The sequence below is a fragment of the Calypte anna genome, chromosome 7 (genome assembly GCF_003957555.1).
Source record: "Calypte anna isolate BGI_N300 chromosome 7, bCalAnn1_v1.p, whole genome shotgun sequence".
Taxonomy (NCBI): Eukaryota; Metazoa; Chordata; class Aves; order Apodiformes; family Trochilidae; genus Calypte; species Calypte anna.
The window spans coordinates 36,159,938-36,187,658 of NC_044253.1; the positions used below are offsets into that span (position 1 = coordinate 36,159,938).

Sequence of the window (27,721 nt, forward strand, 5' to 3'; positions counted from 1 at the left end):
CCCTCGTCCTCCCCTCCCCCTCCCCCCCGCCCCGCGGCCCGCGGGAAGGTGGCCGCTCGCGCCAGGTCCGTTGGTCGCCGCGCGCGGGAGGCGGCGGGGGGGGGCTCACGCGGGCGTCGGTTGGGGCGGCGCGAGGCGGCGGAGCTGAGGCGCTGAGTGAGGGGCTGAGGGGAGAGCCCCGCCCGCCGCCCCGCCCCGACCGCCCCGACCGCCCGCAGCCCGGCGCCGCGGCTCCCCCCCCTCCCCTCCGCCCCCCTTACCCCCGCCCCAGCCGGGAGCCGCGTAGCCGGGGCCCGGCGGGGGAGCTCCGAGCTCCATGGGCAACACCGTCACCTGCTGCGTATCCCCGGACGCCAGCCCCAAGCTCAGCCGGGCCCGCGGAGGCGGCGGCGGGGCAGCGCCGGGGCCCGACCGCTGGGCGGACGTGTACCAGGCGGCGGCGGCGGCGGGCGGCGGAGCGGCGGGAGGAGGAGCAGGAGGCTCGGGATCGGCGGAGGCCGAGTCGGGGGACTCGGATCCCAGCGGTGGCGGCCCGCACCTCCAGCACATCAGCGACCGGGAGTTCCCGGATGGTGAGCGGCGGGGCCGGCGGGGGGCACCGGGCAACGCGTCGCTGTCTCCGCCTCGACGAGCCCTGGGAGACCGGCAACCTGGGCTGAGGCGCTTCCCACCCACCCCCCGGCCTCCCCCTTTGTCCCTGCGGCGGGGGGAGCGGGCGGCCCGGTCAGCCCCGGGGAGGGGGAGGGTGTCTGGCCTGCCGCCACCCGGCCCCGCCGCTCCCTAAGCAAAGTTCCCCGCGGCGGCCGCGGCTCGGTCAGTGCCGGGGAGCCGGCGGGGTTGGGAGCCCCAGGAAAGGCGAGGAAACTTAAGGTTCCCTCGAGGAGGGTGTGGGAGCCCCGGTGCTGGAAGTCTTGGCTGGTTGTTGGTGGAGCCTCAGTGGGAATGTTGAGGCAGTTCGCTAAAGCTTTTGCCTTTCCAGCCCGTGTTGAACAAGAGGAAGGAAGAGGGTGTTTGGGGAATAAGGGAGTTAAGAATTGCAAAGATTGTGTGCCCATGACATCATTGTGGCTGGCTGGGGGTCACTGGTAATCTGGCTGTGCAGACTGCTCGGTTACAGAGTCACTTCACCGAGGTTGTTCCGCCTGTAGCTCTGGGTACTGGAGCTCCTAGGAGAGCGGCTGTTTGCCTTCCCCTTCTACCCGGAGCAGTGTGAAGGCGCAGACGTGCTCTGCAGTGCATCTCCTTTACGGACATGCCTGGGGAGGGCTTGCAGGCTTGTGCCTGAGTTACCCAGACAACGTGTAACAGGTTCGGGGTGTTCTTCTCTGTCTGTCTGCCTGCCTGCTCAGGTGGTACTGAGAGCACGCAGCACAGGATCATAGCTCAGGATAGTTAAAACTCGGTTTAATTAACAAGCACCTGGCTATTCCTTTTGGTAATTATTACCACACCTGTGTAAAATAGTCAGTTGAAAAAGATAGCCTGTCATCTTTCACATACAGTAACAATTATCCCTGGCCCTACATACTTGTCTAGAACTTAACTAGTATATTTTGGCTATCAGAAACTGGCTCACACAGAGGAGTGTGAGGAAACCTTCAGAAATGGGATTACTAAACTTGCAAAGCTCTGCACAGCACCGTGTGGTGCAGTTGTTAGACGAGAGGGAGCAGTCAGCCCCTTGGAGCTCCTTTGAGACAGCTGTGCAATGTAGAACAAATTATGTTTGCCATCTAGGAGAAGTAAAACTTTATCTTTGTGAGAAGATATTGCAGAAATCTCAACTCATCCATTATTTTCTTTAGGGAAAAGAGTCAAACTCTCCAAAGATTCTGGTAAACCAAGCAAAAATGCCTAAACTAAATAAATCCATTCCAGAATAAGAGTTGTGTTTCTTTGTAGTATGTGATCGTGTCTACAGTGCTAGGTAACTGAGCTTAATTGTGGAATCATCCTGATATCAAAACTGGCCTTGAAGTAGAAAATTATTTAATATTTTGAGCTTGTAGACACAAATAAAAGCATATAGACATGAATAAAAGCATATGCATTAAGACAGTAGGCGTCTATCACAAACTTTACTTTTTTTTGGCTATGAATGCTTTAGTCTTGAGGCAGAAGGTAGTCCTAAGATAAGAGATGTGTAAGTAGTGTATGTTTTGGATGATGTTAAAGATCCTTTTACAGTGGTGTGTGGTTCACCATTGCCTGGCCTCAGAAGGAGCCCTGCCAATGATAGGTGCTATTTATATATGGTTTTCTGGTTGATATAACTGTTTAGGGCTGCAGGAAGTATCGAAGTTTGTTATCTTTGTGAAAACACAGTTCTGGGTGGTCAATATTTGAAACAAAACTTCTTGTGTTCAATTTTGAGTCTTGTAAAGTGCTAGCTGGGTAGGACTGAAGTAGTTCAAAACATAAGATAGGATTTTTGAAGATTGAAATTGAGTGTTATGAAACAGAGGTTAGACTGACATTTTAAGTGATACTGCTGTTTCACTTGTAACCTTGTATGAAAATCATAAAGGCAGCACTTGCATACATAGCAGATAGCTGTGCTTATCCCTCTTAACTCTAGTATGTAAGAGCTGGCTGTCAGCACTCCCAAACCATGCAAGCAGCCTGTATGTTTCTGTGTCATTGGCCACTACAGAGCATTAGTTTGCTGCTCAAGTGCCCTAGTTTCATTTGAGGGAAAAGATTATTTCCATAATTTCTTGATTTGTATTGTTACAGGTTGGCCAAGATGCCAGTTCTGTCAATAACTGAAGGCTGGGAACCTAGCAACTGGCCTTTTCTTAAATACTCTGGCAGGGAGGAACCAGAGTGCTGCTGGGGAAAAAAGTCAAGCTCATCTTGGCTATTTTTGTTCCATGCTGCTCGGTTCTAGGAGTTTCTAAGAATACAGCTAAATATATCAGAAAGCAATGGAGATGCTTCGTTCCTTAAATTTCTGTCTTGAAGTTGTTTGTTGTTCTTGAGTCTGTCGGAATACTTTTGCACTTGTGATGCTTTGCATTGGGAATGCAGAAGTTACCAAGCGAGCTTTGGACTTCTTTGTTTTTGTTGCTTTGTCTTGTCTTTTGTAGCAAGCAGGACGTGGTCCTCCTCACACATCTGTGCTCTTAAATGGGGGTTGTTGTGTAGCTTGTCCAGCACGCTGCTTAACAGGCACTGCTTTCCACTTAGCACTGCTTAGATTGTCTGTATCGGATCAGAATTAAACAGGAACAGCCTCACTTTCTTAAAATGGAGAGGTTCTGAAGTGGTATTTATGTTAGACAAAAAAGGAGTGGTAAGTGGGATGGAGATAAATTGTGCTGTGGAGCTGAAAGTGTAGTGTTTCAACAAAAGTTAGTTCCAGAGGGAAGGGACTGTCAGATACACTGAGAGAGAATTTCAGTAGTGACTTTGTGTTTTAGAGTTCTCGAGATCCTGAGCCAGAGCCTGTTCACTGCATGGCTGTTCAGAATGAGAAGCCTGCACTTGTGCTTTGACCTGCTCAGCCAAGTTGTATTAAGTAAACGTGAATAAACGTGACCTTGTGAAGGTAGCTGCTTCCAAATAGGTTTATGCCTGCTGCTAGTGTTAAACACCAAAAAGCTAACCTGAACCTGAAGCTGCTTGCTGTGTTCAGCTGAGCATTGTTTCTGCTTTCAACATGGCAAAGGACATTCTGAAGCAGCTTGAATTAACCAAAAAGGCTTTCCTCTAGTCCTGGCAATGGCAGCTCTTTGATCTTAATGTTCATTTTGGCTTTGCTGATTACTGGGGTTCTTGCTTTTCTTGTTGTTGTGGTTGGTTTTCACCTCCCTCTAAATGAGTGTCTGCTACTCTTTATTTTGGGCTTTTCTTCCTGTCATACTTCTTGTGGTTACTTAGGGGAGAATTTCTTAGGGCTGACACTTTCCTGCCAGATCCCTGTGTTTAAACATAGATCTAACTTTTCATAAATTCTTTGGATAAAACTAGAACAAGGTGTTTCTTGGCCAAGTTTTCTCATTTTAGTTTCAAAGGTTATCTCACCACTGCTGCTTACTGAGTTGAGCAGTTTTGAGCAGAGGAGTGCTGAGGGGGGTGCAGGCATCACACAGAGGTTAGGTGGGAAAACAAATGGAAGGGGACTTGGGAGAGGAGAGTTAAGAAGAGAATGAAGTTAGTGAGAGGCACCTGGGCAGACTCAGACAGTCTGGTGCCTAGAATAACTCTTCAGGCACCCCTGAGCCTACATTTCTTTTTTCAACAGCCCCCTGGCTCTCAGGGGCAAGCTTGATGTTACCTGCATGCCTCAGTTCCTGACCAGTGCTGAAGATGAACAGATAAGGGAATTTATTGATTGTCTGGGAGATGATTTCACCACAGCTTGTCTGTAAACCTCCCTCCAGAAGGCCTAAATACTGCTGGTTCTGCTCTCTTACATAACGTCAGCTTGCTTCAAGCATGTGGGTGGAGGGTTTTTTTGCCTGTTTTTTAAAAATACTGGCTAAAATGTTAGTAAGTTAATCAGAAACCCAAAACAAATAAACAAACAAAAAAATCCAACACTGTTGCAAGAAATCAGCTTTTTATTGCCAGCAGTTTTCACTCAGGAAGAATTTAACAGTCTTGTTTTGGGTTTTATGCCTCTCTGTTTGTTTGAAGATCTGTAGCTGCATTGGCAGACAGATAGGAAGTTATGGGGGAAAATCAACAGATGATCCTGTCCCTCTTCTGGTGTTCCCTCTCCTTTTTAACTTTTACTCACTGAGGTTTTCACCTGACTTACACTCTTCTTTCTCCAGAACTTCCAGTATTGCTTTCCTAGGGCTGACTAGGAATTGATTACAAAAGTATTTATAGCAGTTACAAATAGTATGGAATCTTGGCAAATGTGAAAGAATTGACTCTACAAGCCTCAGACACCTCCTATGGTGTTGGCATAAGATGCCTAATGTCATGGCCTTCATGAAATGATCTGTAAAGTGCCTGATGTGGAAATGACTGGATTGCCAAGTTGATCAGAAATGATGATATTGCTCTACAAATGTGGGGACTGTAGTACAGTATCTGTATTTCTCTTCTTATGCTTTAAGGAATCATTTACCCTTTTCTCTTTTCACGAAATCTTGGAGACTTCCACAGTGATCAAGTTCTTGTCAAACTTGAGTTTTTAAGAATAATTGGCATGGAACATAGATACATGCAGCTCATATGTAGGGAAACTGGTTGGCTTGATTTGGTGTTTCTTAAGGCTTCCAGTATACCAGCTACTAAAACAGAGATTTCCATAAAATGGGCAATATTGAAAGGAAATTTCGAAGCATTGAATCAGGCTGTCCAGGGAGGTGGTTGAGTCACCATCCCTGGAGGTATTTAAAGACAAGGAGATGTGGTGCTTAGGGACATGGTTTAGTGGGACTTAGCAGCTTTAAGTTAACAGCTGGACTCTCACAGCTTTGTTTGTTGTACTGTGATTTTCATGTAACTTATCTCTAGGATCCTTTTCCCTTCTGGCTTTCTTTGGGAGGCTTGTTTTTTTTCCCTTCTGTCAGGGTAGATGTAGCCTAGCAGAAGTTTTGTGGCTGGAAGTATCTTCTCTCAAGTGACATCATTGTGGTGAGGTCATTCTGAAAAGCTGACTAACAGGGGAATGAATTCTGGTGTGAGCCAACAAAACACAAAAACCTACTCCTCCCAGATCCACATTATGCAGTTAAGTTCAGGTTTCTAACAATGTTTCTTCCACATATAGAAAAGATGAAGTTACTGTGGGAGACAGGAGGAAAATGCTGCCAAACATTAAGAACCCAGACCTTGGATCTGTAGCCAACAAACTCATTTTGAGATTTTAAAATCTATTTGTTTTGTTATTTATTGCAGCTAGAGTTTGAATTCTCACGCTTAATTCACTCACTAGAAGTTCATATTTACAGAAGAAAACTCTGAATGTTTCCACTTGGAGACAAATATTTTCAACTGTCTTAAAAAGCTTGGTGTAATTTATTTAAATGTGCCATAAAGCCAGATGAATACAACTGAAGATGATGCTTGCAGGTGATACAAATATCAGAGTTTCCTCAGCAGTTTATACAAAAATCCCACAAAAACGAGTAATATTGTGCATTGTTTGATGAGCTGTGTGTTCACAGAAGGGCTTTGCTTCTCTTTGAGTTCTGGAAGTGTCTTGAGTCATTGCAGTAATCAAACGTAGTTGTTGTTTTTCCAGTGTGAAAAGTAACACTGGTTTGTCATCAAACATGTCAGTCAGACTCTGATAATAAACTGCTGAATGCCAGGTTCTTTCAAAGACATGAAAAAAAGCTTTTCAGTAAAACTGGGACTAGTTTTGTTATGCAGATAGTTCCTTATTTTTATAGAACATGCTGCAGGTAAGCTGAGAATCCACTAAGTAACTGTAAAGAGTGACTGTGTTTGAGCTTGTGCCTAAAAATGGCACAAATCTTGATGAAGCTGTTCATTTTCACAAAAGCCTGAACTTGGTTTGAAGTTTGCATCAGTGTGAGCAGTTGGAAGAGGAGAAAGCTTAACATAAACCTCTCCTAAATGAGGTGGCACAAAGTGCAGTGCTTCTTATTTTGACTACCTGCAGACACCAGGAGAGACTGGAGTTTCTGCTGCTCCCCTGCTTTGATTTCTGAGCCAGATCTCCAGAGAAGTGGGGCAAAGCACTAGAAGAGTTGTTCTAGGAAAGCTTCCCTTACACTTGCAGTTATCAGCATGGATCCAGGAGTGTAAAATCTGGCTGGTCTTTAATGTGTACAGCTAGAAATTGTTATTTTGGCTTCTCAGTTGAAAAATGACAGCTGTGCAGTTCTGCTTTAGCTTCTCATGGTAGTGAGCTGTGTCACATATGAAGAAGGTCTATGTGGTGAATAAAAAGTGGACATCATGGAACCAGTTCTTTCTCCTTTTTAAATGATCCTACAGTACATGTAGTACAGAAACTCGTCTGTAATGAGCTGTTGGAAGTTGATAGATAACTTGAAGCCCATCTAGCACACAGTAGTTAGTAGATGGTTTGTGCTTGCTTTCTAAATTCTTCTGATTTTAGTAGCAAATTTGAAATGCTTACTGGGTTGGTTTCTTGTTGAACCCACTCCACTAGGAGTATGGTGTAAAAGAGAAAATATTTCATGCTTAATGAAGAGTGCTTGTGTATTGAGGCAATTTCTAGAGCCTTCTAAAATGTTACAGTGCACTTAGATATGTGCTGGGTATTTGTAGTGATCCTACTGTTCTTGTAGTAGTGCCATAAGGTAAATAGCTTTACAACATCCTTCTTGCCTGTTGTGTGAAGTCACAATCTTTAGAAATACTAATTTAACAATGAGGGTGGTCAGACACTGCACAGGCTGACCAAAGATGTTGTGGGATCACCATGGAGGTATTAAAAACCTGACTGACAGAGTCCTGGGCAGACTGGTGTCCCTGACCCTGCTTGAGAAGGGATTGGAGTTGGGTGATCTCAGGAGGTCCCTTCCAGCCTCAGTGAATCTTTCAGTGCACAAAGGCCAGCTGTGTGGGTTGGGTTTAGTTGTTTTCCTTTTTAAATAAAGTGCTGGTTTCCTCTGGGGAGTCAGTGTTTTCAAGGGACCTCTGCACATGCAAGCATTGGTTAAGATTGTTTTCACCAAGATTCTCCCTCAAAATAAGAGTTCCTTTTTTTTGAGAAATGCTTGGGTTTAAAAGCACTTTGTTACACAACAGATCCAGGCCTTTCTGTGTTCACATTTGCTGGTATTAGTTATGAAAACAGAGTGAGTTTTGTATCTTTTGAGTCCATCCTGTTATGGAAGAGAGGTGTGTTGTGTTGGAGATGGATAATCAGGAGGTCCAAGTGCTTTCATTCTGGGGAAGGGGCCACCCAGGTATGGTTTAAAGGACAGACAAGCCTGTGTTTGTTTGGGGGCATGACTGGAGAAGGCAAATGGGAGACAACCTCTGGGTGCTGTGGTGCTTTCAATGTGGCTGGTGTGGAGTAAACGCTTCATAAACCAGAATTGGTGATCTTGGGAATAAAGATAGAGGAACATAATTTAAAAGACAGATCATTTCTATGAAGCTATTGTTAGGAATAAGACTCTGAAATGCCTTGGCAAATCTGCCAGTCTAATTTGTTTGAATTTTTAATTCTTGGGAGTGTTAAGTATCTCACATATTTCACACTGTAAGATAATGAAATATAAGGGAAGCTCAAACATGAATCAAAGCTAATTAACCCACTGAGCAAGGGAAGAAATCCAGTTTACAGCAAAGAGGTGATGTAATGATTTAATGTTTTATATCTTATACCAAAATGTACTGCTGTCTAGTAAAGCAGAGGATGGGCATAAAACTTTTACAGGAAATGCAATTGTGTTCTGAAATAGTGAAATAGTCAAAGGAGTGCTGCTTGGTAACAGTGACATCTTTGTCAGCTTTATTTAGGAGAGAATACACGGAGCATGCTGCAGTGTGTAAAGTGTGTTCTCGCTAGTTAGAAGTCAGACCAGGGGGTGTGTACAACAGTAGGAAAGCGGCCAGCATTATAAATTCCTAAAACTCACACCCATTTTACGTGGTGTGGATGAGCAAAAGCAGCCTTTGTGCCGATTTAGTGTTGAGGAAAGGACAGATCCCGAGCTAGGGTCAGAGGTTTGGTTTTATAAAAGTAATGTGAGCTGCGATGTGGGGAGCTGTGTGCTGTGCTCAGCTCAGGGAGCTCACAGCGGCAGTGGCAGGAGCTGGGATTGCCTGCAGAGAGGCAGCCTCTAGAATCAGAGGGGAGCAAGTTCAGGCTTCTCTGTGAGACCAAGTTGGTCTGACAAACACCGTGGTACCACAGTTCCTCAGATGGCACCAGGAGATGCAGATAAATGTGGGGGATTTTTAATACACGGTTCTGGGAGGGCAGCTGTGCAGGTCCCACATGGCCTTCATTTCTGGTGGGACTCTTCCCTGCTCACTTCCCTGTTGCTAAGTGTGAGGGTCTGAGAGAAAACGTGCTTTGAGCTGACAGTCTCTAGAACAAGTATTTTGGAGTTGTTTTTTTGCATTCTGTACCATCCTGTTGTTTCTCTCATTCCTGTTACTGCATGTTTTAATTTCTATTGTTTCTGTTCATCCTATGGCACACCTTGCTGCTTTCCATTTGATAGCTTTCTGTGGTGTTTGAGCTTTTTATTACACATCTTTCTAACAGCTCCTAATTAAGACTTACTCTTATTTTCTGGGTTAGCTGTCTTGAGTTTGGCTACCTGAGTGCTGCCAGGATGAAATATTAAGAGTTACTTAGATTGTGAGTTTTAACTACAGACAGCTTGATCCCTTCCCCTGGCTTTTCTTTTGCTGTGTTTCCTGTTGCACTTTGCCTCTTCTCACATCCTTATCTGCCTCTTACCTTATGCTTTCTTCGTCACCTGTATGGCTGTTCCTTTTTGCTATTTCATGAACAACTCTGGCAGTTTAGGAAGAGAAAATCATGTGGCTTATTTTTACATTGCTCGTTAAATAGCATTGTCCAGAGAGAACAGCAGAGACAGGAAGGTTAAAATTCTCTGGCTACTTAGAAGGGAAAGCTACAGGGAGGCAGTCTGCTACTCCATGCATCTTTTCTTTGCGGTCTCTGGCAATAGCAGAGCAGATGGATTGCTTCTGCTAAGGGCACAGTACTGTGGGATAAGGAGCTGAGCTGCAGTTGGTCACACACTTCTTGTGTGTCTTGGACTTGATGAGTGACCATAACTCTGGCTGTGTAATGTGTGCTGTGGGTGCTGGTACACTGGCTGCCTCAGGAAGCATCCTCTGTCTGGCAGCACTGCTGAGGAACTGGAGTCTGTGTTCCTTTGCTTGTTTGCTCTGTGTTTGCATCCTAACCTGCTGAGGAGCATCTGTATTTTCAGTCTCTGTATTGCAGACTTCTGCCTGTTGGTCATACTTAGCCAAATACTTCCACTTCCAAATTGCTCCTTTATCAAATCTAAAAAGTTGGTTAATATTTGCCACTATTAATGAATTCCTTGGTCTGTGTCAAGGTTTGATTTTTAAGTGCTCGCATAAGAAACTAGAGTTGGTTTCTCCACTGGATCCTAAGCATGATTTTATTCATTTGGTACCAGGACCTCTACGTTGTGGGCAAGTTTTAAAGAACAGTTGTTCTGTTTTACTGAGATGTTAAGAGGTACCAGTATGGTATGCTGGATTTTATTTTAATTTTTTTTTTCAGAGAATGTAGTGTGCTGTACCTCAAGTATGAGCTGTAAGGCAAATACTGTTGTTGGCCTTCTAAACCAGGACTTCTTAAGTTTTAACTGCATGATTAAATTCAGGCATCTGAAAACAAAAACCTAACACAGCAGAGACTCAAAATCACAGTGTTGTGCATCTGGGAGCAGTAGTGCTGGGGTAAGGTCAGTGTACACCAAGTCATTGGAAAGCAGGGTGCGTGTGTCCCCTGGTGGGGGGATGTGGAATGAGGGGCCCTGGGGACACGGGGCAGTTCAGCTCCGTGTGGCTGAGGCTTGGCTGCAGTAATTCACCTCCTCCAGGCTTCCCCCACCGAGGCACTGTGTGTCTGTGCTTTGGTACTGTTTAACCAGAGTTCTGAGTTCTCTGGGATCACTCCCATCTTAATCTGAGTAATACATCCTCAGCTGATGTCATCACTTCTTTATTGTGACAAAGGATAAAAGCAGTCAATTTGTTCTTCAGTAATTACACATTAGCTGTACAGGGGTTTACTTGAAATTCCAAAAGAGCAGAACGGTGTAAGAGCCATGTTTTGATATTTAGCAGCACTGTAAAAGTTACTTAAAAGCTCAGGCTTTTTTTCAGAGAGGAAAATGCAATATTTTTATTTATGTTGGCTACAGTAAGGCTTTGCTGTGGGGAGCCTGTTCTGTGTGTTTCTGATCTTGTCTCCATCACGGTGCTTCAGCATTTTAAGGCTGGTTGGGAATCCTCAGAATCATCACCTTCTGCTAAAAGTCTCTTTGTTTTTTTTCCTTTCTGTTTCAGATTTAGCCTTGGAATCGAATCCATCTGATCATCCCAGAGCAAGCACAATTTTCCTGAGCAAGTCTCAAACAGATGGTAAGTGTTTTCCAATTTAAAAAAAGGCGGGAAGAAAACTGGAAGAATAGCTGCCTGGTTTAATTACACAGCTTGGGAACACTTAGATTGCTTAAATTCTGTGAAAACGTAGGGATTAATAATTTGTGAGTTTACACAGAAATGTGCTCATGGGCTGCTTTACTTAGCACTTAAAATAACATTCTTCTAAACACTTAAGTATCAGGAAATTTCAGTCTGGATCCTATCAGTCTGCAGGAGCAAAGCTCTCTGCACTGTGTGATTTGAGCTTCAAACAATGAGTGGTGGGTTGGTTTTTTTATGACCAAGGACTGTTTTAAAAAATGCTTTAAGTAATAATAAAAAAGAGGACAGTTTTCTGTAAGGAGTAATAGGCTTAAGCCATCAGTCTAAACCAGTTGCTTTGGAGTATGTTGTTTTAAACTGTTTGAATAGTTTCAGTAGTGTAATTATTCTCAAATCCTACTTTTAATTGCATAAAGGTATTGGGCTTTCAGTTTCTTTGCAGATCCCTTGTTTACTGAATAAAGTTAATTTTGAGCAATGACTACAGCCTGTGCATTCCCAAATGCTGTTAAGGAATAGAAGCATTTCCATACTGCACAAATAAAGAAGAATCCTGCCAACAGTAAATTGTAAAGTTGCAACATTGCAACAAAAAAGGAATTTAAGATATTCTTTTAAAAATGCTTCTGTTCCTTTGACAGTTGGCTCTTGTTTGAAGCACTGTTGATTGCACTTGAGATTAGATGTGTTGGTGAAAAGTTGCTGTGTTTTGTACCTTGGCATAGCCTTGCCACAGAGAAGTAGAATTATTCTGACAGGTCTGGCAGTTGCAGTAGTAACATAATCAGCTGTATCAACCTGGCAAGCTCAGGTGATGTGTGAGCAGTGGAGAAATGTTTGCCTCTTCCCTCCCTGCCTCTGAGGTCAGTCCTCAAAGAGAGGATCTGACCCACACATTTCAGATGCCTCTGAAATGAGCGCTCCTGAAGCTGTAATTAGCAAGGTGACACAGTTCCTGGGGCAGCCTGGCAGGAGAGAGCCTGAAGCAGGATTCAGCACTCCTCAGCTGTAGGGTACTGAGGTGTGTGTCTGCTTGTGTTCATCTAGAAAAATGCTCTGCTAGGGGAGGTGATAACTGCTGAACTGTTCTCCTGAGTTTGTGTTAGTTGAGTGAATTGGGTTTTACAGGGTATTTTTACAGAGAAGTCAGGCAGAGTAACCTCTTTTCTAATTTCACTGTAGTTTTTCTGTAGTTAATCTCTTGTAGAATTAATACCCTAAGTTCTTTCTCACTGAGATATTGTCAGGAGTACAAGTTCTGATTTAGACAAAAAAAAAAGAGAAAAAAAAGAAAAAAAGAAAAAGAAAAAAAGGAAAAGAAAAAAGAAGAGGAAGAAAAAAAGAAAAAGAAAAAAGAAAAGTAAAGAGAAGAAAAGTAAAAAGAAGAAAAAAAAGAGAAAAGAGAAGAAAAAGAGAAGGAAAAAACAAAAAAGAAAAGGAAAAAGAGAAGAAAAAAAGAAGAAAAGAAAAAAGAAAAGGAAAAAGAAGAAAAAAAGAAGAAAAGAAAAAAGAAGAAAAGTAAAAAGAAGAAAAAAGGAAAAAGAAAAGAAAAAGAGAAAAGAAAAAAGAAAAGAGAAGAAAAAAAGGAAAAAAGAAAGATAAAGAAAGGAAAAAGAAAAAAATAGAGAAAAAAAAGAAAAAGAAAAAAGAAAAAATAATAAAAAGAAAAATAAAAAGAAAAAAAGAAGAGGAAAAAAGAAGATAAAAAAGAGAAGAAAAAGAAAAAAAAATGATGTCTCTTCCAGTTGTTGATTTTCCTAAATATGTAAGAGAATTTGTCCCAAACCTAAACCCTGTAGAGCTGTCTGGGCTGGTCACAGGTGCTGAGCTGTGCTTTACCAGCTCTGTCCTAGTGCTGCTGTTGCAGCAGAAGTTAAACCTCAGAGGCTTTTTGAGAAGCTGACAGCTTACAATGATCCAATAACACAGTTGCAGTTCCAGGATAAATTGGCCCCGTTGTGCCAGCATCTTCTGCACAGTGAAATAAATACCTTTTATCTTCTGCTGCCTGGCAGGAGGAGAGAGAACACGAGTCTATTGCTGGGCACCTTCCTTCTGTGCCTTGGGCAGGGTCAGAGTGATGGTTGCTGGTGGGTGTTGCAGTTTCCATGGCATACAGCAGCTTCTCAAAGCTGAGATGCTTGTCCCTTAGTGCAGTGGGCAGAAGCAGCTCCTCAGTGTACATATGGTTAGCTGGGAGCAGTTTATTAGCTTGACAAAACTCAGCATTTTTTATCAATATACTTTTTCAGACAGCTAAAGTCAAACTTGAAAGTTTTAATATACATATTTCAGAAGCCTTAAGTTAATAGAATGACTTTACTGAATGTAAACTGGGGTTGTATTTCAGAAGCCTTTTGGTTCACAATTTTTCTTCCTCTTTCTAGTGCGAGAGAAGAGGAAGAGTAACCACATCAATCATGTAAGTCTGATACTTAAGTAAGTGTGCTACAGAAATGATATCAGTGTGTTGTGGCAAAGACAGACTCAAGACACAACTGTTGTAGGCATCTAGTCCAACACATATTCAAAATCCTCCTTAGCAAGATAGTTTTATCTTTGCCTGGCTTTAAAAACAAACGGGCACAGAGCATAGAATGGCTGATGTCAGAAGAATAAGAATGGATTTATTTTTGCTCTGTCACTCTTGAGCATTTCAGAACAGTAAAGGAGAAAATAAAATCAAACTGCCTACATTGTTGGTTTTTATACAGAAATAAAACTGGATTAATTTCCCAGCTGAGATGACAAGTCTTAAACGACTTGCTGTTTGAGCATCACTGCAGGACTTGCTGTAAGAAAAGTATCCCATTATGAAGCCTTTTGTATTCAGTATAATTATGGGGGTGGTTCTTTTTTCGTTTCTTTCTTTTTCAATTACAGTTCAGCCATAGTCTGCCAGCAGCAAGGGAAGTGTGATTGGATTGGTTTTGCTGGCAAACTTCAGCTGGAATGGGATATATTCCCAGGCATCTATTGAGTTGTGAAGGGTGCCAACATTTTCATATGGAAGACTTTCAACTTTTTAGACGAGGCATTTAAGAGGATTCTGGCAAATCCTAATGAATCTTGAACTGCTTGATTAAAACTCCTCCCTCAATTCTGACGTCCTAGCTCTAGTGTGAGGCATTCCCTAGAAATGCTCAGGGAAGTCTGCATGGTGACCCAAAGCTCATGGAATCCCTCTTCCTGAATGCATTTATCTTCTTTTGTCTTTTCTTTCCCCCCCTCAGGTTTCTCCTGGGCAGCTTACAAAAAAATACAGCTCATGCTCAACAATATTTATAGATGACAGCACTGTCAGTCAGCCGAACCTTAGAAGCACAATAAAGTGGTAAGAATCAGTTTGCACCAGCAAGGAGCTGAGCAGCAGTGCCAGTGCAAGGTTTATTTGGGCTGTGGTGGTCTTGTCTGTTCCAAAAGCAGTTACAGGCTGGAATAGGAGGAGCCCAGCACTGCTTGTTCAGGGTGCCAAGGAAGGATGTAGAGGAAATGGTGACAGGTGAAGCCAGCTTGCTTCCAGTGACACAACTAAGGTCTCAAAGCAGTTACCACTGCACCAGTGTGTCAGCATCTTGGGTTTTAACAGTGTGTTGGAGAAAGGAGCTCAAATCTTGGCACTGAAAGACAAATCCAGAAACACTCGATCTGGGAAACCTGTAAATGGATTTTGTATGGAGTAGCAGGGAAGTAGTGCACCACTGTGCGCCAGTGGTGTCAGTCTGCCCTCTAGTTGTGGATAGCAGTATGCTGCTGGCCTTGGGACTTTGTTTAGCCTTTCTACTTTTTCTTCATATATTTGTTATTTTGGGTAGGTGAGTTTGAGAACTTCTCTTGGTTCTCCAGCAAAATGGCTGTTCAGCCTGGGTACCACGGGGACAGACCTGTTGTGCACAGACTGAGAACTCTGAGACTTCGTGCTCAGAGCTGAGAACTGAGAAGAGTTTTACTGTGCTTGAAGGGAAAGTAAGGCAAAGGCCTAGAAGGTTTTACTGGCTTAACACTTAATTTCATTTGGAAATGTCTAAGCTGATTTGTCACTTTCAAATTTGGTTTCAAGCAGAGGCATCTAGCATGTCACTTCTTTTCTGGAGAAAAAACCCTAAAGGATGATGGCTTGTGCCATTTTGAAATGGTGTACAACTGGCAAGAGCTCAGAGCCTCCCTGTGACAGATTCCTGTGGTGGCAGTGTGCCTGTTGTCACTGCCAGGAAAGAAAGTCAGTATGAAATCTGGTGCCTTATTGACTCAGCAGGCTGAGATCTGGTCTCTTCCCCTGCTTAGACTGTCATGGCATATTCTCTTTTTTAATAATTGCTGGCATATTACTTTCATTAATCTCTGTTTGAAGCAGGTCCTAAATTAGGCAGCCAGAGTAAAACCCCCAGCAGAATCCCCCTGACACTGTATGTAACATCAAGTAGGACTTTTATTATATTTCAGTTGTGAGCAGGCCACATTTTCAGTATGTTACCTAAGCAGGCAGTGAAAGTGAGTGTTTAAAATGTGGTGTATTTATTTTGTGGCACACAGATCTGCACAATGAATACAACAGCAGCTTGGCAGGGAAATGTGAGTTGGCACTGGCAGGTCAGCACCAGAAACACAGAGTACTGGGGCACCTGTGTGGAAGCAAAGACATTCAGGGTTCTGGACAGCAGCTTGGGTGGTGCAGTGGGATGCACACACTCTGCCTTGTTAAATCTTTGTTTTTTCTTTCTCTTTTTTAGTGTAACATTAGCAATATTCTACCATATAAAGAACAGGTGAGTTTGGGGTTTTTTTGCTGCCTCCTTTTCCCCCCCTCTTGTGCTGACAGGGAGAGGTCAGTAACTCACTCATCCAGTGGCACATCCTTCCCTGAGCAGGAAGCATAAAAGGAGAGTGAGAATCCACTTTAACTCACCACAAACCAGCCTTGGAACTTGGTTTGGCTTTTCCAAAATACAGAGGTACAGATTGATTTTGGCAGGTGTCCTACGTACAGATAACCCCGTTATAGTCAGATGCAAAATTATAGCTGCCTTTTTGAAATAAATGCTATTAATGAGACAGTTTTACATTTTAAGGGAGAACTGTACTGAGCATAACAAGAACATGGATAGCAATTAATTGTTTAGCTTCTTGGATGCTCAGTTGTAAGTTCTCATCATTAAATGCTTTGTAAAAATACAATATCATACCATATTGCAGGAAAAGTTGAACTATAAAGTATCTCCCTATATCCTCTTTTTTTAGTGGAACATAGCATTACCTTGTTGCTAAAAGAGATTTTTACTTTCTAGAGATTCTGACAGATCATTGGATATTTTTGATGAAAAATCTCATCCTCTCACAGTAAGTGTTGAATTTTGATCCCCTGAATGTGAATCAGTATTGTTATTTTTCAGCATTTTTAGCTGTAATTGTGTAATTCATAAAAAAATGGCACCGGGTCCCAAGCAAATTGAGCTTAAATAAAGATAAAAAGATAAACACAGTGGAGGTGCTCTGGGACTTACCTGAGTGAATACAGCCTCATCTCTCACAGATTTGCCTTGTTAATAAACAGTTTTTAATAAACAAGTCTTAAGTTTGTAGAGTTTTATCCCTAAATATGACCCATTGTGCTAGGAATTATACACTTGATTAAATACAACTCAATAATACTGAACTTCAAGAGAAGACATATACAGAACATTTTTTTTCAGTACTGTGGCACTTCAAGAAAAAAGTCTGGTCCAAATCTCTTTTAACTGCCTGAATCTGTTGTTTCACATTGGAAATTATTTCTGTAAGATAAACTCCACTTCATCAGACATTTTCTTTTCTTTATTTAGCAACCTGACATCTTTGGATCTTTTCATGTGGCCTACCTGCTATTTAATGAGCATGAACAGAGGAAAATGGTTGTGCCCTTCAGGGAACACTAAAGGTCTCCTCTGTGCCTGCCCTACATAGACAGCAGTGAAGTGAGGGTGCCTGTCATGCTTGGAGGAAAGGCACACGTGGCCCCTCAGTTTCTGTGGCAATGGGGCTTGTGCTGGGTACCTGGAGTTCCTTTAGAAAGGTTAATGAGCTGGAGGAACTCTCAGAACACCTTGTCCCCTAAAGGTTCAGGCACAAGGAGGCCACCTCCAGGCTCTGTTGACTCTGAGAGCAGGAGGAACAAGTTCTGAGTGCCCACCATGGCTGTTCTACCTGTGGCAGAATTACTGACCTGTGTTCTTCAGCTTTTCCTCAGCTGAAAGGGAACCTTGCAGACTCTCTTAATTTTCTCTTTTGAAGAGCAAGTGCTTCCCTGCTGTGTATATATCTGTGATTCTCTTGTGGAGAGAAACCTTTTATTTAAAAAAAAAAAAAAAAAAAAAAAAGAAAATCCATTCTCTTCTAGTCTTTAAAAGGAGTTCCCTGGGTAATGGTTAGCACCTGTAACACTGATGGTAGCTCATGCTCTTTCCCATTAGATAAAAAGTGTTCACACCAAGTATGTTACCAGCTCAAGCTATTGTGTGTTTGAGATACTCACAATATTGCACAGCTGCTCACTAGGGTCAGTGCACTCACTTGGGGTGCATACACCAGTTGTGGGTGAGAAGCCCCCCAGGTGTGCCTGTTGTGTGACCTCAGGAGGAAGCCAGCCAGCCTTTGAGTAACTCAGAGCCCTCTGTTTCAGCGGGAGGAAGTCCCAGATGACTACTACAAGCACGACCCTGACCACAAGCACATCTACCGCTTTGTACGGACACTGTTCAGTGCTGCACAGCTGACAGCTGAGTGTGCAATAGTGACACTGGTAAGAGATGCCTGGTGACTGGAACTGCAGCTTTTGAGAGATGTTTTTCTCCCCTCGATGAGTGAGTAGGGCTAGACTGACATGTAAATAATGGTAATATCTCAGGAAACCTTGTCAATAATGAGGACCCTGTACACGTGAGTTATCAGAGTTGTAACCAGTCACTAAAAAGGAACTTACCTTTCTTTACATAAATATGTAATGCTTGATGTCTTGTCCAATCAAACATTGTTTGTGTCATAATCTGTAGCTTGCTGGAGAAGCTTGAGCAAGGCAGAACAGTGGGGGGATATAGAAATATCAGACACAGACATCTTTTATTTCAGTTGTGTGAGGGGAAGTGGGAGTTTTAGGTTCCTATTAACCAGAATAATGCAAGTAACACCCCCTAAGGGACTGAGAATCCATCCTGTAGGAACTCCAGGAGATGAACTTTCTCATTATTATGGCCTTCAGTCATTGCCACCTTTCTGTCACACTTTTAAAAATTAAACTAAAGAGGTGACAATTTTTTCCCCAGGTGACATGGAGGTATTTGGAAATTAAGAACAATAGTAAGAAAAAAAAAATCATTACAGTTTGATGTTTGGTTTCAGAAATCAAGCTGGGTATTAAAAATTGATGTTGATGGCAATCACTTACAGCCAGCCATCTGCATGCATGCACAGACGTGTGTAGGAAGGGAAAGAAAAACCACAGCCTGTGCAGCTGCTGCACTGTCAGTCTCTTACACTGCACTGCAGCCTTCATTGTGGCTTCTTTCTGAGCAGCAGCCTGAAAGGAGAACAGAGAGAACTGTCACCAAAAGACAGTGTGACAGTTAAACAAGCACAGCTTGGAGGACTCTCTTTAATAAGGAAACAAGTAATTAAGAGGGGCAGCTAGACAGACAGAGCTACAAGAACTCTGAAACTAGTTGGAGGTTTTTGTTTCTCCTAAGACGTGAGCAATTTTGATAGAAGATGCTGATGGCTAACCCCCAGGAATCAGACAGAAAACAGGAATGTTCTGTTTTGAAGTGGATTTTACCACTAGATGGCTCTGTTATGACAGTAACACCTTGAGTCCACTTGAAGACTACAAGCAAAGGGTGAGAAGAAAGTGTGCGGAGACCCTGGTAACAAAGAGTGATCCTGCCCTCAGCCCTGTGCAGCAGCTTCCTGCACCAGCGAGTTTATCTGAGGTTTCATTAGGCCCTTGGAATTAGTTTAGGGAACTGAACATATAAAACAATCTCTGTTCAAGTTTGAAAGTGTAAACTACTGACTGTGTGGCAATGGATAAAACAGTTGTACTGGACTAGCATGTTTGCTGCTCAGGACTTGGCTCTAGGTCTTATTTACACACACAAAGCTTTTAAAAATTTTTTATTTTTCTTGTTATAGGTTTATTTGGAGAGGCTTTTAACCTATGCAGAGATTGACATATGCCCTAGTAACTGGAAGAGGATAGTCCTAGGAGCTATTCTGCTGGCTTCTAAAGTCTGGGATGATCAGGCTGTGTGGAATGTGGATTATTGCCAAATACTGAAGGACATAACTGTTGAGGACATGTAAGTTGCAAGGTTTTGTGGTGGGTTTTTTGTAATGGCAAGTTTGTCTTTGGCACATGTGTAGAACTCGTATCTGCTGCCCAGCCTCCTGCCCTTTTTTAACCTAGGAATCTTTGGATCACCCTACTTTGAGACAGAATTGTATTAATAGTTCTAATTACTTGAGTAAGTATCTTAAGTTAGCTTTACCTTCTTTCTCCTGATGATGAACCACCAGACTTGGTGGTTGCTTGTTTCCACTGATTTTTTGCATTGCTGTAACTAAAGTCTCCAACTCACAGTCTCACCAGAAGTCTTCCTGAGGGAGGAAAAAAAAAAGGTGAACAAAATTTGTTCCTTGCCTTTTGTGTTCTAGAATTTGAAAAATTGCCAGGTAAGGCATAACTTGAGACTGATGTGTCTGTTCTTGTATCCAGCCAAGGCCTTGGTATCTTCAGGTCTGAACCCCTAACTGCTGCTGGTGCTGGCAGGAAGGTGTCATTTGTGTCTCTATTTGCATTGTGCTGTATCCAGCTGCAGCTCAGACTCTGTGGGTGAGTTCTTAGACTTGCCTACAGTGCTGAGAACAGAATTCTCAATTCTCAGTCTTTCTGAGAATTTACTGCCCTTGATAAACTTCCTGACATGCTGTATGTGTTCCTGGGTCCTGTCCCACTGCTGTGCTGTTGTCCACCCCGTGTGCAGGCTCAGCTTTACCCCAGGAGCAGGGGGGGTCCCTGTGTCTGTTCTTGCCCCAGGCTCACCTCCCTGCATTCAGCCTAAAGCTGATGTCTTAAACACAGTAAGTAATTTTTTTTATTCATTTGAGGCTCTTGAGAAGGAGGAATATCCAGTTTCCTTCCTTTTAGGTGGGGGGGCAGCATTTCTAAACCTAGGGGAGTTACCTGCAGAAACCAGAACATGCTTCATTATTCAAGTTAGTTCTTGTCACACACAGCAAACACAGTACCTTGTTTTGGACATGCCTATTGCCTGGGAGTTCTTTGTCTCCCAAGGCAGGGCTCTGCCATGCTGTCAGGAAAGCATAATTAGTGATTTTACACAATGTGCATCTTCACTCAGAGCCTGGCTCAGAGAGCTCATCTGGCTGAGGAACACACTTGAAGCTCTGCTGCAAATAACTCTGAGATGGCTGAAGTGGGGTCAGCCATGCTAGGAGTGCTGGAGTGTACATCTTGCTCTTTTTGATGTCTCTTCTTCCTGCCCTATTTGAGACAAATCAAATTGATATCACTGAAAATAATCTGTAATGAGCAGGATGTTTATTCTCTACTGCTGATGCTGTGTCTCCTGAGCTTGTCCGTACTTAGATTTTTTCAAAGCCAAGATGGTACTGGGGAAAATAAAACTGAATTTAGGCTTATTTTTTCCCCTCCAATTTAAAGATGGGATTTTTTTGTAACCCATCTCATTTGACAGGACTTAGGCCTTTGAATTAAGGCATGAGCAGACACTGTACAACCCCTTTCTGCCCAGGTGCCACACTGCTGCAGCTTGGCAGAGTTCACTGCTCCTGGGTTGGACAACATCACTGTAATCAGGACCTTGGAAACTGCTTCAAAAACTCAGCAAAACTAAGTTTTTAGTTTGTAATTCTACTTTCAATTAATAGTTGGTACTTTAGTGAATTGGTCAGCTTCAGTAGTTTCAGTATTTTTTTTAAACCAGTCACTTGCTGGTATTGGGTATTCTGGATGCAAGCATTACTGGGGGAAAAGGACAGGGAAAGGATTTCAGCCCCGACTGCATTCTAGCATTGGAGATGGCTGGTGGTGCTGCCAAAAAACCCCACCTTTTTTTTATTTGAACAAGGCAAAGGTGGAGTTTTACTTGATGGGGTTTTCTTTTGATTTTTGGGGTTGGTTATTTGGATTGGGTTTATGTATTTCAAATGGGGGAAAAAAATCAAAGGGAATTAAATTGATATTTGGAAATCATCCTTTGTCAAAACTTGCCTGCTTTGATGAGAGTGAAGCCATAATCATTGAAAAATTAACAGTGCAGCTGCTAATCTTGCTATGATTGCTTGTAAGGGGACACATGCTGTTCATTCTTTTGGCTACATGTATTTGTAAGTAAGGCACAGAAAACAGGGGCATTATCCTTTCCCAGTTTTTAAAGCTCTGTTAATAGACTTGTTAATCCAATGAAGAATTGTGTTTTTACACAATTAAAATGTATTAGTGTAGCGAGTACAAAAGGGGCAGTGAAGAGCATTTATTCACAAAGTAAATCAAGCTCTGATCAGCTGATCATCAAAACATTATCTGATTTACATGTCTATAGGCTTATGACCATATGAACAGGAAATTAATTTTGGCACTAAGTTCAATGATACTCCAGTCCACTATGCTAGCAACAAACACAAAGCTGCTATTCATCCCGAGACCTGCCAGCCAGCTCAGGACACAACCTGGATCATTTCCTCATTGATTTCCCCCTCATCTAATAGGTAAAACACCCACTTTATAAGCTCCCAAAAAGCAGCACTGAATTTGTGCAACTTCTGTGGTGTATTCGCAGCTGGCCTATGCAGCTGCTAACATCTGCTGCAACCAGCCAGCTAGAGGTGGGAAAAGTCCTCAAGCTGCTGTGGAACTGAGGTGCATGGTTTGGGTCCCAGCAGTTTCCTTTAGGTTACTTGGTAAAACACTGTTTTTCCTCTGCAGAACCCCTCTGCTGTAGCTGGCCCGTGGTACAGTAGCTGGAGCAGCCTTTCTCATGTCATGGCACTCTCCCCAAATATTTTTTCCCAGTGAAAGTAGCCGAGTGAGTAAAAACTGGACAGAGCCCTTTGACACAGTACTTTGTTATCCTGCCTAATGCTATTGAGGAGAAAATTCCTTCTCCCACCTAATGCCTCTTATTTATTTATTTATTGGAGATGAATCCATGTTGCTTCAAGAGGCTTTTTTCTGTGAGATAATAGCAGCAGCTCTTCATAGATCCATTTGTTGCCGTGGTGATCTGCCTACTCCTTTTGTTAGTCCTCCTCTACTTCAATAACCCCCCTTCCTGTTATCAGCCTGGCGAAAATGTCTGCAAGTTCTTCAGAGCTAATAAACAGCATACATCACTCCTTTCATCTGCTGCCTGCAGCGTGGGGCCGTTGGGAGTGCGAGTGGCAGATGAATTGTCCAGCTGCACTAATGGAACTCGGCAGAAGGCACCGGCCCGGCAGCACCGCTGCTGCACTCCAGACCTGCCCCTGCCTTTCAGCACCACCCCGTGACCCATCTCTTGAAACTCATCATGCACAGCTCTCCAGGACTGCTTCAAAGTTGCTGGGTTTCAAAACAAGCCTGAGGTCTCTCCAGTGGTTTCAGCCAGCTAAAACAATCTTCTTTTTTTTTTTTCTCCCCCCTTTGTCTTTTGTCCCTTCCACCTCCTAGGAACGAGATGGAAAGACACTTCCTAGAGCTGCTGCAGTTTAATATCAATGTTCCTGCCAGTGTTTACGCCAAATACTACTTCGATCTTCGCTCCCTAGCAGATGACAATAACCTGAGCTTTCTGCTGGAGCCTCTCAGTAAAGAGAGAGCACAGAAACTGGAGGTAAATGGGCTGAGCAGCGGATGCTGTCCCTGTAGGAAGAGCATCTGTTGCTAATCGAGTTAATCGGCAGTTGGAAAAACTAAAGCTTTTAGATGAGTGTCTTACAGGCTCAGTTAACCCCTTTCTGACTACAGTCAGCACCTTCTGAAACTGGCAGCTCAGCTTCCGAGGCAAGGAAGGGGCAGAGGCTACAGAAGCCTAGCAGGCTGCCCCATAAAATGGATGTTATTTTGGGAACTGTAGCTCAGCAAGGCTACTTAGGATTGAAAGGATTAGTGTCATCTGTAATGGATTGTCTGTCCCTCCCTGGTCACAGCCCGTGTTCCAGGCACCTAGAGACAGTCACACTCAGACCCTTCTAAATCCTACCAGCTGAGGGTTTCCCACTGCATCCCCCTGCACAGCTGCTTTTAGGTTGAGAGGGAGCACTCTCACTGCTCTAGTGGTTTAATAAACCATTTGTCTGGGGACAGCTGCAGAAACAGTAATACATTTTTTTTCACAACTTAAAACCTCACCTTTCAAAAAAAAAAAGCTGCTTTAAGACAAACTTCTGGACTAACTGCTTCTTAGGGGTCCTTCAGAATGTCCAGAGGGGTGTAACTACAGATCACTGTCCCTTTCTGCCTGTTGAGTCCCTGCAGCCTTTTTTGCTATGAAGGCTCATTTTTAAAAATCAGCTTCTGTAGAGTCAGTCTTCCCAGTTGTTGGAGACATTGTGACATTCTGAAAAGGCATTTTGAAAATACTGAAATTACCTGGGTTCCCAGGACAGAATTTGTCAGATCAATGCAACCTTTCATCTGTCCAGGTTTAATTGATGGCTCTGCATGTTGTTTTGTTGACCTTCCAACAAAGGCCTTACGGCAGGCCCTGTGTGCCCTGATCCCACAGCCCCTTTCAGAGAAGGGTGCACTGTGGTATTCTTGGTTATATTGTTCCATTGTCTACCCCAACCATTCTGCCAAGTGCCAGGATTTTTTAAATTTTGTCCCACAAGTGGCTGAACTTTGGGAATAAGCATGCTCCCTCCTGGTCCTTTGGAATGATAAGTATGATATGCCCACAAGTTCCTCTATTTAAAGTTAGCAATGCAGCTCTTCTGCTTTGCCTCACCCTTGTTACTTGCACTTTAAGCTAACACTGTCACTAATTGTAAATGTGGCTGGAGGGCAGTTCATATTCCACAGGAAATTGTTTACTGAACTGCTCAGTGCCCAGGCATAAGTGGATGATTTACAGATTGTGAACCTGTTCTGTTTTTTCTTTGGGGGCTTGGTATTTAAAACCAGAGTAACTCTCAGAGCAGTATGTGATGTGCCGTAAGGCGCTTACTGATACCTCCATGTAGGACATTTTGGGTTTCAGCTATAAAACAGGATAAATATTTAAACCATTTGCTAAAATTTTTAGTTCTGCCTTTTGGTTAGATGCCCACAAGCAGTTGGTAGGAGCCCATGTGAAGCACTGAATTAGTATTCCATGATTTACACCACCCGGGTGACTGGGGCTAAGGATGTCAGCAGAGGCTGATTGATGTGCTAGCACTGAAACAGGATGCAGAGTCTGCCTGGTCTTGCATTGGGAGCTCAAAGAATACCCCTCCTGAGCCAAATGCATGCCTCCAGAAGGTCAGCAGAAATAAATGTAAATAATTATTTTAAAATACATTTAGAAGCTTATTCATGCTCAGAGTGCTTTTCAACTTTTGAACTTCCAGCACACTGGGCTGTGCTGAATGGCTGCTGCCTTAAAGGGAAGGTGTAGGCTTGGGGCTTGTAGCTGATGGCAGGACTCTGAAAGTCCCTCAGGTGGTAAATTATTAATGGAGGTAAATGTTCAGGACTGATCTTCAGTTCAGCCTTTTAGTACAGGTATTATTTATTTGCATTGATAATGCCCGAAGGCTCCAATCAGAAATAGGACACACTGTTTTCTGGACAATCATGTGTTCCTGGGATTTAAATAATTAGGCTTCTTACTACTGAAAATTTTGTCTTGCTGCATGCACCAGACCTACCCACTAGGTGCAGTTTTGATCATAATTTCCACAAACTCCCACGGCTGAAATGGATCCCAGCTTTCTAATAGGTAGTGAGACTGGTAAAGGAATGAAGATAGCTGGGTGTGGAAACCACTCACCTCCTCACTTCCTGATGGGCAGGGGTTTTGTTAGCAGGGGGACAGAGCCCTTTATTTCCCCTCCAAAGCAGCTGTTATTTACCCTCATTCTAGGTAAAAAACGAGCAGTGCCTGTGCTCCAGAGTGTCTGCTCTGTGGTACCAGCCTTGTAACTCTGTATCTGTGTGGTCTGCAGGCCATCTCCCGGCTGTGTGAGGACAAATACAAGGACTTGTCCAAAGCTGCCATGAGGAGATCCTTCAGTGCTGATAACTTAGTTGGGATCCGCCGGTCTAATGCCATCCTCTCCTGAGGAGAGAGCCAGGGGCAGCACCGTGAGCCAGCATCCCCAGCAGCCGGAGGAATCCCACCAGCCAGTGGTGATGGTGTCTTCCAGCAAGAGGAGAGGAGGGGGAACGAGCCAGGGAGCCCAGAGCTTGAGGAGCAAAAGACAAGACCTCTGTCAAACCACCTCTCTCCTGCTTCTGATGTGTCCAGAGGTGCAAAACCAAACTTCTCTCCTTCTCTCTCCCACAGATGTTTGCTTACTATGTAGGCCTATAGCTGTGAACTCTTGAGGTTTTTAATAAGTAGTTTTAAATTTTAGAATTCAAACACTAACCACATGACTATAGCTACAATGTTCTCCCCTCCTCTTCCCTGTCACCCAGAGTCTCGCTGCATTTTATTTCAGGTCAATGCAGTGTTAACTAAAACAAAACAAAAACATGGGACTCTTAAAAGTACAAAGCCACCCTGGAGCTGAAAACAGTAGCATAGATGTGTTGACAGCTTTTCCCTGGTTTGGCTACTAAAAGCTGCTATTATTGGTGATCTGTTCATAACCAAGAAGCTGCCCAGCAGGAACGAATTCCAGCTCTGCACCCACAACCTCACTCCAGCAGAGATTGTCAAAAGACTTTGAATGCTTTGACTTGGGGCAGAGATGTGGTTTCATGTATTGTTAAAATGTGTAGGGTCCATGCTGCATTTCTTGTGAATTATGGTGCTTCTCATTTTCTAATACTTACATTGCTCTGGAAGAGATGCAATCTGTATATTTTTCTGAGGCATTGAATGAGAAAGTTGGTCTGGAAACATCATCACCATCCCCACGTTGCAGTGTAGCAATCCAGTGGTGAACGGCGTGTGTGCAGCACTGCTTCTCTGAGCTCTCCTGCAGATCTTGTGCTATATCCAGTGGAGTTCCTACAGCTGACATTGTGCATCCATCTTGCTCTCCTGGGGGGTGTGTTCCTGGGAGGGAGTTACATTCATAATGAGACAATAAAGAGTTTGATACTCCTGGACTACCCAACAAGGGAGATTGAAAAAAATATATTGTGTTCAACTGAGAATTAAAAACAAGCTTTCTATAAAACCCTTTTTTATTATTTTTTTGGTTGTTTTTGCAAAGTGAATTTTATCTGGTGCAACTGCTCTAGGGCTCTGGGGTGTGCTCTTTCTGAGACTTGGGAAGGGAGCTTACTCTCAGGCTCTGAACCTGAACTCTAAACAGGATAAGTATTATTAGGCTCTTCCTGTGACAAGTCTTTGTAGTATCTTCCCTTCTCAGATTCCAGGCAGTTTGCCCTCAGAGCAGCTCTCCCTCCCCAGGGCACCTTTGGGCACTTCCTCCTCCTGCCAGGGCCCCAGAGCTGACCCTGAGGGGCAGGGGGTGCCTGTGGGAGGGGGCTGCCTGCACTCCCTGCCAGGGATTTGCTGGGGCAGGGTGCCAGCCCCTGCCTGCCCAGCCCCTGGAACTTGGCGCTTCAGGTATTGATTACAGTGACATTTTGAAAATAATGCTACATCTTCAGGTGGTTTTCCTTTCTCATGTTTGTATTAAAAGAAAAGCTAATAAACTCTATTTTAATTAAAGTTAAAGGTGCAATGTGTGTTCTGTACAGCTGCCTGATTTCATTCCCCTTATAAGGGTTTGAGGCTCTGTGGGAAAAAAAGCAAAAACCCAGTTCGGGTACACCTCAGCTTGCTGGGAGAGGGACACCAGGACTTCCACTGAGCATCTTGGTCTCCCTAGAAGAGCTAAGAGTCTGGGACACACAGCTTTTTGCTTTCTCAGGGTGAAAATAAAAGGTAAACCAGGCAGAGCTGTTTTGGAGGGATGAGCAGTGATAGTGTTTCACAAGGAATTTTGTGTAGGTGGTTCTGCTGGAAGATGATGGGGGTGGGGGGAAACCCCGTAGCTTTCACTGTTCTTTAGGTATTGGTAGCACTTTTTTTTTTTCCCCAAGAAGACAAAAGTAACAGTCATAGTGAAACTAAAGGAATTACAGAGATTGTTACCTGCCTCTGCTCCCAGCTACAGGATCAATGTACTTTGTCTGCCATAACCCAACAGCTGAATAACACTTAATCTATGTTGAGGTGACCTCTGCCTGCATTCAGTTCCAGAGCAGCACTCTGCATCTGGCAGTGAGCACTGTTTGCACAGACAATAACCCTGGTACAGCCCAGCAGCAACAATGTGGGCACCAACAAGCACAACAGGAGCAGGGCTGTTAGGGGCAGAAGTCAGGGACAGGACTGTGTGCTGCCCCTGGGCTACAGCAGCCCCTTCC

The 27,721-nt window shown here is 43.5% G+C and overlaps 1 protein-coding gene across 1 annotated transcript; it reads left to right on the top strand.

The window, feature by feature from the left end:
* Window positions 1-251: 251 nt before the first annotated feature.
* Window positions 252-27,003, top strand: CCNYL1 (cyclin Y like 1). Its single transcript, XM_030453988.1, has 10 exons — window positions 252-572; window positions 10,996-11,070; window positions 13,524-13,558; window positions 14,370-14,470; window positions 15,867-15,902; window positions 16,422-16,473; window positions 17,792-17,911; window positions 19,297-19,463; window positions 22,856-23,018; window positions 25,336-27,003. Exons 1-10 carry the CDS (start codon window positions 317-319, stop codon window positions 25,450-25,452), a joined length of 1,122 nt encoding a protein of 373 aa, XP_030309848.1. The 5' UTR covers window positions 252-316; the 3' UTR covers window positions 25,453-27,003.
* The last annotated feature ends 718 nt before the right edge of the window (window positions 27,004-27,721 follow it).

Bases quoted from the DNA above. Each gene is read 5' to 3' on its own strand.
- CCNYL1 (XM_030453988.1), top strand. From the start codon at position 317: ATGGGCAACACCGTCACCTGCTGCGTATCCCCGGACGCCAGCCCCAAG. The intron at 573-10,995 runs GTGAGCGGCGGG...TTTCTGTTTCAG, and splicing joins CGACCGGGAGTTCCCGGATG to ATTTAGCCTTGGAATCGAAT. The intron at 16,474-17,791 runs GTAAGTGTTGAA...CCTCTGTTTCAG, and splicing joins AAAAATCTCATCCTCTCACA to CGGGAGGAAGTCCCAGATGA.